Source organism: Aethalodelphis obliquidens, unplaced genomic scaffold (assembly GCF_003676395.1).
Source record: "Aethalodelphis obliquidens isolate GAN/ISIS:26980383/991018 unplaced genomic scaffold, ASM367639v1 scaffold38, whole genome shotgun sequence".
Classification (NCBI taxonomy): Eukaryota; Metazoa; Chordata; class Mammalia; order Artiodactyla; family Delphinidae; genus Aethalodelphis; species Aethalodelphis obliquidens.
Window position 1 is genome coordinate 5,496,340 of NW_020837982.1, and position 12,754 is coordinate 5,509,093.

General features: G+C 54.0%; 1 protein-coding gene across 3 annotated transcripts in view; it reads left to right on the forward strand.

Moving 5' to 3' along the window:
* The window catches only part of ABR (ABR activator of RhoGEF and GTPase), a 178,857-nt gene that overhangs the window by 98,242 nt on the left and 67,861 nt on the right, over positions 1–12,754 (forward strand). For 2 of the 3 annotated variants that reach the window (XM_027130545.1, XM_027130543.1), the window contains one exon: positions 8,729–8,827. In XM_027130545.1, coding sequence (XP_026986346.1) covers positions 8,729–8,827 — 99 coding nt within the window. Of the gene's footprint in view, positions 1–17; positions 587–8,728; positions 8,828–12,754 lie in introns of those variants that run through there. The other variant, XM_027130544.1, reaches the window with a different exon arrangement.

The following is a 12,754-nucleotide window of genomic DNA, read 5'->3' on the forward strand; positions in this document are numbered from 1 at the left end:
GGCGGCGGCGGCGGCGGCGGCGGGGCGCCCGGCCGGGCTGGGAGCGGGGCCCCGCCTGCCTGGAGAGCCGGCGCGCACGGCAGGAAGGGCCGCGGCGGCCGGCAGGGGCGCGCGGGCTCCGGTGACAGCCCTGGAATCGCGGCGGCGGCAGCGGCGGCGGAGCTCCCCGCGAGAGGCGGCCGGGGCCGCACGGACGCCCCGCTTCCCCTTTCTCCGGGAGGACCCGGAGCCGGCGGGCGGGAGAAGGCTCATAATGGAGCCTTTCATCGGCAGCCGGTGGCCGGGCGCCAGGACGGACTCCGGGGAGGCCCGCGTGCTGGTTTAGGCCTGCCCTGCACGCTCTTCCCGTCCCCGCCTGCCGGCCTCGCTCCTGGGCGCCGGCGGCCACGGCTGCCGCTGCCGCTGCTGCTGGGACCCTGCTTCCTGTTTGCCCTCCGCGGCTCCCGCTGCCATGGAAGAGGAAGAGGAGGCGATAGGCTTTTTGGACAAGGTCCTGGAGGATGAAGATGTGTTTCTCCTGGAGGAGTGCGAGCTGGGAACCCCGACCAGCCCCGGCTCAGGGTCCCCATTCTTGGTGGCTGTGAAGGTGGGAATGTGACACGCCCTGGATGCTTGTCGGGGGAGGGGGCAGGGCTCGCAGCTCTGACTGCCGAAGTCTGTGCGGCAGAAATGGCTGATTTGTGCACAAACCTTGTGGCCGAGTGGAAGCACCTCAGCCTGAGAGGGGCTGGCGCCTGCCTGCCAAGGGATGCAAGGGGCTGTGCTCTGGGCACAGCTGTTCCTGGGGGAGAGGCGCAGTGCCCGCCGCCTCCCCCTGGACCAGTTGTCCTCAGGGGGAGTGGCTGCTGGCTTTCCCCAGGCCAGTTGTGCAGAGGGCTTTCTCTGGCAGTGACATGAGTCCCCTGGTGGGCACGCCAGTGGTGTCAGCCTGCTGCCCCAGAGGAGCTGGTCGACGTGAAACTAGGAGGCCGTAATTCCTTGTTTCCATGGCAGCAGTGGGATAAGTGCACTTGTGAAGTTCAGGCCAAGGGAGCCACTCTCTTCCAAGCAAGTGGAATCTGGTGAATCTGGGCTAGGGCATGAGAGCATTTGGAGAGATCGAGAGCCAGAGGTCCCTGAACTTCCTTGAAGGGAAAGAATTGGATCAGCCGAAGAGGGGCGGTAACAGCTGGCTTGGAGGCAGGAGCCAGGTGGCTAGGCACTTTACCCAAGGTGGGCATAGGCAGGAAGCATCTGCTGGACCCCAGCCCACCGACTCTGGGGCTGTCTCGGCAGCAATGCCTCTGTTTAATCAGAGAAGTTGCCTCGAAGGTAGAGCAGGAGGGGAGTGGTTGCCTCAATCCCCTTCTCTTCACGCCCCCCCACCCCGCCCCAGGGGCCGGGATTCCACTTGAAAGTGCACCAGTGCTGCCTAAGGCATGCGCACCACACCGTCCTTCCTTTCTTTCACCTCTAACCTCAGTGTTTTGCTCACCTCCTCTCTGTTCTGTGGCTTGAAGGGAGGGCCAGTGAGAACGTATGGCAGGGAGTTCACAGACTGCAAGCCAGGCTGCCTAACAGAGAGCGCCCATCTTGTGGGGCCCGAGCCTGTCTGCCCTGGCAGCACTGCACCCCAGAGGGCATGGTGCACGGAGCATTGCTCTGGGCAGGAGGCTGTCGCTGAGCCTCTCTGGGCCTCTTTGTCCCTCCTGTAAGATGGGGATCACTGCCCTGCTCCACCCGTGCTACAGTGTGGATCAGAGGAGGAGCTAATGGAGGTAAAAATAGACTGCAGACCCACGGGTAGATGGCTGATGTGTGGAAGGGGCGGAGCAGTCGCTGTAGGCCTGGGTGTGGGGCAGAGAGGAGCCGTAACGGGAGGCTGGCAGTGGCTGGCGCCCCAGCCCTGGTTTTCTCATCTGGTGCTAGCTCTGCACACTGGGGTAAGTCACATCTCTCACTGGGCCCCCAGGGCCTTGCCCTTAGGGTCTGCCCAGCCATCCCAGGAACAGGATGGGGAAAAGTCTGTTTATGAGGCAAGAGCACCTGCTGGGAGCTTAGTAGTAGTAGTGTGTAGGGTGGGATCTCTGTGGGTTCCTCACGGCCCTTCTCTGAGACACCCTCCCCAGCACAGATGGGGTTCCACTCATATGCTGCCTTATGGGTCCTCCCTTACTCTGGACCTCTAGTCTGGCTTATACCGGGCTAGCCCCTGTTTCATTCTGTTTGGAACTCTAGACGTGTGCCTCTCTCCTCCAGGGCAGGGCCCTCTTGTTTTCATTGTGAACGCTGCACGGTGTTTGGTGTGTGGCTGGTGTCCAGTGGATTGGTGGAATGAGTGAGGCTCCATGGGGCCCACACAGGGCGTACCATGTCCCTGGCCTTATTCCATCTCAGAGGTTTTCTAAGGAGGAAGCACACGGATACCAAAGGGGCTTGGGTGTACATCACACCTAAAAATGCTGTTCCTCCCAGAGCCCTGTGAGCGCCAAGATGGAGTCTTCCTCTCTGCCTCGCCGCCTCAGTGTTCCCGGACCTGTCTCCAGCACTGGGGGGAGGGCCCCTTTCCTGAGTGTTGGGGGATTCCAAGCCCCCTGTCCCAGCCTGAACACATCTAGGATGCCCTTCTCCTCTACCAGGCTTGGCCATCTATAGAGGGAGAAGACGAACAGAAAGCTCATTGATTCATTCAACAAACACTGTCAGGTTGTGTTCTATTCAAAGCAGGCTGCCTGGGGGAGGAGACAGGTGAACAAGGCTTGGTCCTTTCTCAAAGAGTTCACAGTTCAGGGTAAGGGGGCAAGTTCCCAGATAATAGGAACATAATGAGAAAGTAGGCAGGGCCATGAGAAGGGTTCTGATAAAAGGGTACTAAATTCAGAGGAGGAGGGACCACTTCTCGTTGAGTCAGGGCTGGACTGGGCGCGTGTGTGTGCACGTGTGCGTGGGCATGTGCACATGTACATGTGAGAGGTCAGGGCTCATTTCTGGAGGGTGTGCTCCTGTCCTGGGCTGTGGACTGGGCATACTCCTGCATGGTAGACTCTTCTTGGTGGCTGGTAGAAATCCAGGGCAGTTCTCTCTTTGCTATTACTTCAGGAGTACTTACCTTACACAGCAGTCGTGTTCCTGAGCACATGTCCAAAGGCCAGTCCTATAAATCAATCCTGTTTTCAGCGTGATTTCCGAGATGCTTCGTCTTCCTGGGGGACAGATGCGAAGATGGCAGCGCTTTTCTCCAGAGCTGGAGCTGGAGCTTGCTGTGTGTTTCAGCCCACACTCCCCTTTGAGGAGTTAATGGTCTATAAACTGATAATAACGTGAATACTGATAGCAGCATCACCTCCCCTCTGTAAAACGTTGTGTACGTCCCCCACATCTTTCATAGGATTCTATTTAAAGGTACCTAGGGCTGATAGGGGCCTTGCTATATAAAGAACTCATTTGTCAGGAATTTTGAAATCCTTTTGTAATGCAGATTAACCCTTCAGGTTAATTCTGTGCCGATTTTTAATGGATTATCTGAACAACCTGTGTTTCTTTTTCACTTGGCCAGGTCTCCGCTCCCTCCATGTGCAGTGATGGCCATGCCTGTGTCCCCCACTTAGGTTTTTTTCCTGAAGTGTGGGCCACATATGAGATGATTTGAGGGATGATTTTAGGTGGCACCTGGATATATATTTTGCACTTTAATAGTTAGGCGTAAATTTTAATGTATCTTAGAAAAAAATAGGGACTTCACTGGTGGTCCAGTGGTTCAGACTCCGCGCTTCCGCTGCAGGGGCACGGGTTCCATCCCTGGTCAGGGAGCTAAGATCCCACATGCCGCGTGATGCAACCAGAAATAAAAATAGAAAAGTGACTTGCACGTCTTTACTGTGATTTCAAATATAATGCTTGGGATAAGGCTGTGCTTTTAAGAAGCCGGTTGTTGTGAAGAACAGTATTAAGTAAATAATAGTGCCGGTGGTACGTATGACAGAACTGCAAAGGTGTGGGATGTGAATAGCTGAACTCTGAAAACACTGCTGGACCCCATGGGACCTGCCTGCAGCTTCAGACAGCAGGGAGCCCAGAATATGGAGATCTGCCCTTTAGGAGGGTCCCCCAGCAGTGCCCACCCCACTACCCCCCCCCCCCACTCTCTATTCTGCTGAGGAATTAGCTGAAAGAGACCTCCCTGGTGCCTAGGGCTGGGGAGAGGAGAGAATGGCTGGAGTTGAGTCCCTGCATCGACTCAACTCAGGGAGGGGCCAGCTGTCCTGAAGCTGAGGCTGATACTTGGCATGGACATAGTGCCTAGACCCAGTGGCATCTGCTCTGACCAGACCCCCCCATCCACGGGGTGCTCCTCGCAAACTGGTGTGGCCCATGGACTGAATTCTACTGTCTGTGGAGCTGCTTGGCCTAAGGCTCTGAATTGCAAGTGGCCCTGCTTGTTCAGCCCACGTTGTTGTCCTGGAGGAGGTCAAGGCTCCTGGAGAGAGTCTTGACTTGGCCTGGAACCAAACCTTTGGAGACTTTATTTAGCCCCGACTGTAGAAGACCAGGCCGGGCCAGAGCCAGCTAAGCCTTACTTGCAGATACTGTCCCTACCAGAGTGACTTGACCTCTTGGATTTGGGGCCTCAGGCTGACACTTTCAGCCCAGCAGATTATGTAAAATACTGGGCATGAACGAGCCCCCCGTGGCTGCTGCATTTCGTAAGCTCCACTTGGGGAGGAAGTGGGGACAGTGTCACTCAGATGGCAGCTTCCTTGTGCTGCAGGACTGGCAAGCAGCGTGGCACGGGCTCTGGGGGCCCTGAACTCCAGAAAACCCCTCCCTGGAGATTCTGGGTGTGTGGGCACCTCTGGAGGGCTCTTTGGGGGCCGAGACTGTCTCCTTCACTTGTCTTCCCAGTGCCGGGCACATGGTGGGGAATGAGTGAATGGATGTCGAGCCCTGGTGTTTTATGGGATGATAATAGCTCCAGGAGGATTGAAGAAACAATTGTGAATTTCCAGATATTCCAAGCCAGGGACAGGTGGGGTCTGAGGAAAGTGAAGATGGACGAGGTTTTGGGTGGTAACTGACAGCAGGCCACCTGTTGGTAAAATGCACAGAATATAATTTCACATCCTTTCCCATCACCTCCACCCCCACGCCAGCCAAAATGTCAGGGTGAATGTGGCCCAGAGTGGGGACTCTTGGGGGTGACTACTTACTGCCTTCTGGGGGGGTTCTTTCAAGATTGGACTCTGAGGTTGGAGTCTCACGAGGAGCGGGTCCTGCTGCAGTGGGCCGTCACGGGGCCTGACACAAGGGTCTGTGCTCATGCCAGGGCGGGTGAAGGCTTGGTGGGGCTGTGAGTCACCGCGTCTTCACCCTGGTCCTGGTCCAGCCAGCTCTACATTTAAGCTCACGTTGTGCTTAAGTGACTTCCTTGAGAGGGTGTTTGCCAGGCCCTCAGGCAAATCCCCAGCTGGCAGGGAACGGGAAGGGAATGGGGCACAGGAGGGGAGCGCTGGCCCCCAACGTGGAGGGCGAGTTCCCATTTGTCAGGCTGGGGAAGCAGCAGGTCTGACCTCGACCTCCACTGCCACCTCCAGGGCTGCGAGCCCTGCTCCAAGCTCCGGTCTCATTCCTTGGAGGGGGTGCTGCCTGCCTGCGATGCCCACAGCTCTGGGCAGCTGGCATTTTCCACTCTCTGTGCCTCAGAGGGATAATGATAACACCTTCTAGACTGTGGGATTCCAGTGAGTTAATCCACGGAAAGTGCTTAGTACAGTGCCTGGTACTTGTGAAACCATCAATAAATAACCATTGTCTCTCCCTAAAGCTTGGCATCCATACTGGTCTCCTAATGCTGCCGGAAACAAATTACCACACGTTTAGTGGCTTAAAACAACACAGATTTATTCTCTTACAAGTCTCAAGGGTCAACAGGGCTGCATTCCTTCTGGAAGCTCTAGGGGAGAGACCCTGTTTCCTTGCCCTTTCCAGCTTCTAGAGGCCCCCTGCATTCCTTGGCTCCTGGCCGCATCCTTTGTCTTCAAAGCCAGCAGTGTAGCATCTTTCAGTCTTGCACTCAATCTCTCCCCGTCCCCTTCCGCCTCTCGCTCTCCTTCTGCGGGCTCATAGCCTTTTCTCTTGCCTGCCTCTCACAAGGACCCTTGTGATTACATAGGGTCCACCTGATCATTCATTCCCAGGATAATCTCCCCACCTAAAAATCCTTAACTTAATCAATTTGCAAAGTCCCTTTTGCCGCATAAGGTGACATAGTCACAGGTTTTGCGGATTAGGAGGTGGACATCTTTGGCAGGACCTTGTTCTTCTATCACAGGATCAGATTACATTTCAGAGACTGGGAGAGGCAGCCTCCAGCACAAATTGCTAACTAGTTTGCTGATGGAAGGTCAAGGGTTAAGTCCTTCACCTGGGGAAAGGGCAGGAAAGCCTGTGAGAACATGCTGGGGTGGCCATGCAGCAGGGGGAAAGCAGCTCTCCTTCGGACGTAGGAGATTTCTGGTAGCTTCAGACACTCTCCCAGCTTATGCTAAGGGTGTGCATTTGATGCCCAGAGAGGGATCTGTTTGAGATTCCAGTTAAGCATCCAAAGCTTGAGAAAGGAACAGGAGAGTGAGGAAATCATCAGAGCAGTGGATGAGACGAGAATTTGGTGTTCGAAGACCTTCAGGGGAATCCCAGCTCTGCCACTTTCTGGCTGTGTGGTTCTGGGCTAGTCTCCTCCCTCTTTGAAATCTTATTTGCTTGTTTCCATTCTTATAATGGAAAAATATAGTACCTCCCTCAGGGAGGTATTTGAGAGAGGAATGAAGCTAAATGAGAGAGTGGAAAGGACTTACAAGGCGCAGGTGCCCACATGTTCGGGGCATCACGTGGTGCTGGGCTTTAGGGGTGTCCAGGGGAGCGTGACGCAGGTGCTTCAAAGACCCTACAGAATCACCGGGCAGGTAACAAGACAGGGCGCGCGTCAGGTGCTGCGGCGGTGCCACAGATTCTGACACGAGGGCTGACCCTGCAGGCCAGAGGCTTCAGCTGTGTCTTCAGGAGAGAAGACCCCATGTGGGAGAAGGCATTTTAGGCAGCAGGGATGGCGAGAACCAGAGTTCAGAGGCTGGAACATTCCTGGCATGTTGGAAAGGCAGAGATCTGATGGCTGTTGGGGAGATTGGACAAGTAGGGAGAGGCACTAGGAGCCATTGCAGGTGTTTAAGGAGAGGATATGCTGAACCGCATCACACTTTGTAGTCATATATTTATATTTACTCGGCTTTTGTGTTTTTTTTGTTTGTTTTTTAACATCTTTATTGGAGTATAATTGCTTTACAATGGTGTGTTAGTTTCTGCTATATAACAAAGTGAATCAGCTATACATATACGTAAATCCCCATATCTCCTCCCTCTCACGTCTCCCTCCCACCCTCCCTATCCCACCCCTCTAGGTGGTCACAAAGCACCAAGCTGATCTCCCTGTGCTATGTGGCTTCCGCTTTTGTTTTTTAACGTCTTTCTTTCCCACTAGATTATAAGCCACATGAGCACAGGGGCTATTGAATGCTTGTTTCCCGTTGTATCTACAGGGTCTGGTGGGCATTTGTTGAATGAATAAATAAATGAGTGAAGAACCTACTTGAGTCCCCCAGTAATCACATTTTGCAGCATTAAGTCTTTGACAAGCCTCAGGTGTAGGGTGGCGTTCTGGGAAGGTTCATCTGGCTCTGGTGAGTGGAGCGGAGGCAGGAGAGAGCAGCACTTGGAATCCAGTGGGGAGTGGGATGCTGTGGGTCTCTACCACAGCAGAGGAGAGGGTGGAGCAGAAGGAAGAATCCTTGCAAGAGATGAGCAAGGACACTTTGAAGAGCTTGGGGACTCAGTGTGGCAGAGGAGGGGGAGAGAGGAGGAAGAGGGGGCCAGGAATGACTTGGGGATCTTAGGTGACAAGAAGAATTTTACGTCTTTTCACTCAGGGAAAGTTTTCAAGCACTTTCTGTGTGCGGGGCACTGTGCTAGTTGGTGGCCACTCAAGGCTAAATGGGGTATGATCTCCACCATAGAGGAGAAGGAATTCTGGAGGAAGGAGGAGGCCTGTTGGCGTCTGTGCCTTACGCAGTCAGGAAATGCTGGCGGGGGTCGGGGGGTACGAGGGGTAAAGTTGATGGCCCACAGCCAGCACCTTCCATTGTGGGATTGAACCCCCAGGGACAGGAAGATATAGTCAGAGGTGTAGCTGGAAGGCCGCTCGGCCGGGGTTCCCATGCCCACTTCCATCCCATCCTCTCTATCCCTACTCCTCTCTGTTTACACATCACTTCCCCGGGGGCACCTCCTCTGGCCCCTGCTGTGCCCTCCACGTGACCGTGCCCTGCCTCAGTCATGACTCCGATTTCCCTTCTTAACTGTCTGTATCCCACCACCCCCACCCCCATTAAACTGCTCCCACACATGGGGTCAGGTTCTTTTTTATCTTGCTCACTATTATAAGGTTGAATAGGTGGATGGATACAAATAAGGAAATGGGGGAAAAAAGGATGGGAGAGAATTAAAGCAAGACATTAGCAGTAGGAGTAAGGGTGATTGTTTTTCCTTTTATATTTCTGTATTTTACAAATTTTCTATAATAAGTATTTGGCTTTTATCCCCTGCAAAAGTGTTAAAGAAGAGAAAACAGGCAAGAAAACAGGCAGCTCAGGGTTCTGGTCTCCCTTCTCATGAGCTGTTGGCTTTTGACCTGCTTTTACAGGTGGAAGCAGGGAAAGGCCTGGAGATGAGGAAGCTGGTTCTCTCAGGGTTCCTGGCCAGCGAGGAGATCTATATTAACCAGCTGGAAGCTCTGTTGCTGGTGAGTATATACTCTGGGGCCTTTGTGCTCTAAAACTGCTTTTGGAGTTGGAGAGGGAGGGGGACCTGGACCAGTCCTTCCCAGGGGCGGGGTCTGTGGTACTACTCTGCCTATGGCTTGGCAGCCAAGGTCACTGAAAAGGCCTCTCAGCCCCGGTTCTCCATTACCTGCCCTGGGAAAGGTAGAAGAAGAAGCACCACCTGGTTGGGGGTGGCAGACACTCCATCATCCCTGACTATAGTGCAGGCATTACTAATGGATCACAGTTCTCTGTCCAGGTGGGGTCTGAGCCTCTGACTCCGGCTGGTACTCTGGGCAAATCTCAACACGTCAATCGCGTGGAGACCTCTTTGTCATCCCTAGACCCGTTCCTTCCTTCTCCCTGGAGTAGTTAACCGTTCGCCCCATCCTGAGGCCCTCTGGCCGGAAATGTGTTGAAGGGCTGTCTGTGTGGTTCTGAGAAGCTCTGAGGCATTAGACAGGCTGCCGCCCTCTGTGAATGTGCCTTAGTTTCGTCTCCAAGACGGAGGTGTTGTTGTGAGAATCGGACTGAGAGGGGAATAATACAATGTTTTCAAAAGGCAAAAGTAACCACACAGACATAAGATGTTTTTGCCTCTGAAGAAAGTGCATATTAGATGCGTCTGGATACTTGCTGTGCAGCGTGATTGTGGCATGTGAAGTCCTCTTCCTTGGGTGTTGCGCAGTCTGAGACATCAGCTGGGATCAGAAAAAGGAGGGATCAGAAAGGTAGATGGAAATCAGTAGATAGTCGTTCTTAAAAGAATTGTAAGACACGCGTTTATGTACTTGCTGCGATGTGAGGTACTGTCACCCGGTGTCCCAGGGGACTTGGCATTTATTACCCCAGGAGTAACTATTGAGATGAGTAGCTGCTTTGTAACATGCTGGGATGAGTCGGTGGTCGATCTCACTGGGAGTTTGTTGGTCTGCACAGTCATTTTTTCAAGGGAGGAACAGTTTGGCAGGTCCATAAGGACTCGGGTCTGGGGCCAGAGCTAGGGCAAGACTTGACGCTGCCATTAATAGTAGACTTATTGCCCCTGTCTTTCAAACTGTGCAACTTAACCATTAGTGGGTAATGTAATCAGTGTAGTGGGGTGAACCGGCATTTTAAAACAAACGAGAAAGAAAATGTTGGCCTGCATCCCATGTAGTAAGAATAAGTACTATTTCATGCAACTTTTGGCTTGTGTGGATATGTGTATGTACGTACTGGGCCACATGTTTTCTTACATGCGTTGTCGGTTTTAAAAACCACTGGTGGGACTTTCCAGGCGGTCCAGCAGCCAAGACTTCGCACTTCCAATGCAAGGAACAAGGGTTCAATCCCTGGTTGGGAAACTATGATCCCACATGCTGCGCGGCGCAGCCAATAAATAAATAAATAAGTAAATAAATAAATACGTAAGTAAGTAATTTAAAAAAAAAAAAGAAAACCGGCTTTGGGCAAGCCATGGGTAACCTTCTTGAGCCTCAGTTTCCTCATCTGAAGATGAAAACAAGGCCATTACCTTCTCTCTCTCCTTCATGGGGTTGAGAAAATCAGGTGATCCTTTTGGGGACCTAGTACAGTGCCAGGTACTTAGACACCGAAATACTATCCGAAGGAAGGAGGACAGACAGACGAAATACACCTTATAAACTGTGAATTGCTGTGCCCAGACACGGGCATAGTGGTCCTTACTTAAAGGATGCATATTTGAAAGAAGTTCAGAGGGACCAGACTGCCTGGCTTTGAATCCCTGCTCGCCTGCTTACCAGCTGTAGACCTTCAGCAGATTAATGAACCTTTGTGCCTCATTTTGTCCACCAGCAAACTGGGTATGCTAATATTAGTACTCTCTTCATGGGGCTGTTGTGACGGGTAAGTGAGTTTGCAGGGGAAGCTCTTAGAGCCCGAGTGTGAGTGGATTCTAATTTTTTCTCCTGTTCTGGGAAAGAGCGCAGGTTAGAGCTTGTTTGTTTCTATCAACCCACCAGTTCCCTGAAGGAAGGGGAGGTACATGTTCCCATCAGAAGCATGCCCCTCTTAGATTACAGCTCGTTCTTATCTGTCACTGGGCCTAATTTGAGTCCCATTTGTCTGGGTAAAGATAACAGATTTAGGGGCCAAAACACTCCCTACCTGCCTGCCTTTCTAACAGCTCACGCTCTCAAGGTAAAAACTGGGAGGCTGAGGCTGCCAGTCCTGGGGTGTGACCCAGGGTAGGTCCCTCCTCTTGCCCCCAGCTTGTTCATCCTGGCTTGGTTCTTTCTGGAGCAGAGACAAGAGCTAGGGAGGGACGAGCCAGGAGGCCTGGTCTGCACCTGGAGGCCCCTCCGGAAGAGGGGGCAGGACCCTCCACGGCCACAGTCTCAGATGATAAGCCTCAGAGATGAGGAATCAAGCCCTCCTCTTCTCCTGGAGCTGGGGGCCCTTCCCAGCTACCCAGGAGCTAAGCCCTTTGCTCTTTGGGGTGATCTGACAAAGGCGTTCAGAGAAGAAAACCTGTCTTCCCCAGCTCCCTCCGCCTCCCACGCCCAGCTCTCCTTGCCACCCTACCCCCATTCCCGCAGCTCTTCTCCTGAGTGTTTGTTCTCAGTTTCACACTTCCTGATACGCAAACAGCTGGGGGTGTGTAGCCTGGACTGTGGACACACAGACGCAGACGGGGAAGCCACACAGGAGGCTCTGTTCCCGCCGCCTGGGTTGCTGGCTGGGCAAGGTTTGGTAACCTTCCAGAACCCTCCAGGTTCCTGATGGGCTCAGATGACAAGGGAAGAGGGTCTGGGAGCTGGGGCTGAGGTGGGGAGTGGAGGAAGGGGGCAGACCAAATGCATGTAATTCTGCAAGTCTCTGCAGGCTGCAGGTGAGCTGGGTGCTCCCTCTGGCCTGCCTTTGCCTTAGCACCTTCCAGCCCTGGGTCCCACCTGGCCCTCCTCTCTTCGACTCTCCTTCTGGAGTTTGCTTTGCTCCTTATCTGTAAGATAGGTTCAGGACGCTCCCCCCCCCGACCCCTCCACCCCCGCCCCCAGCCTGTGGTGATAGTTAACAAAAGTACATGTGGCAGCCTCCAGGCCTCTTGGGATAGGAGGTAGAGGAAGTGGGCCGATTTCTTTCCCTGGTTTCGAAAGTCAAAAGGCAACTTGCTGGGGGACAGAAGAGACAAATGACAGTGTGAAGTCATGAAAGGAGTTCGAACCCGCCTGGCCCGTCTTCCCGAGGAGCACTTCGTGGGACACCCAGAGCCAGAGTTAACTCTAATAAAATGGGGAACTGGCGCCCCGTCCTCTGCTGCAGGATTCTGGGAAGAGGGAGGGGTAGCTGGTGTGCTCTGTCAGGAGAGCAGGGCTGCCTGTGCCTTTCTGCTGCCCTCCCTGCCCGAGGCCTATTTTCAGGCCTTCACCTCCCAGGGTCTCAGGCCAGCTGGGGGCACGCATCCAGCACTTTCCCTTCCCCCAAAGGCCCCCCCCAACCTTGTCCTGAGAACCAACGGCCTGAAGCCCCAAGCGCAGTCCCTGTCTGTGTGTCCTGCCCCTGGTGAGCACCGGCGGTTCCCCTTTTGCAGACAGTGGGACTTCAGGAGGAAGCAGAGCAGTTGTGTCTTGTCCCTGCGTACGCCTGAGTGCCTCCCCAGCAGCTTCTGAGAAATCCCGACCGCCCCCCCGCTTCTTCCCCAGGACTGTTCTCTCCTCTTTCCTTTATTCCCCCCGGGTGGGGATTGCACCCCGGCTGGGACAGGGACTCCGCGGTGACTTGGACCCTCCTCTGGACCTGGGTAGATAGAGGTAAAAAGGATAAACTCTGACGGATCCCAAGGGCCGGCTCTGTATCCTTCACGGAACATTGGGAGCCATGAGCGCAATGTCGCTGCCCACCTGGGGTGGGGAAAACATTCTTCCTTTCTCCTGGCCCCCGTTCCC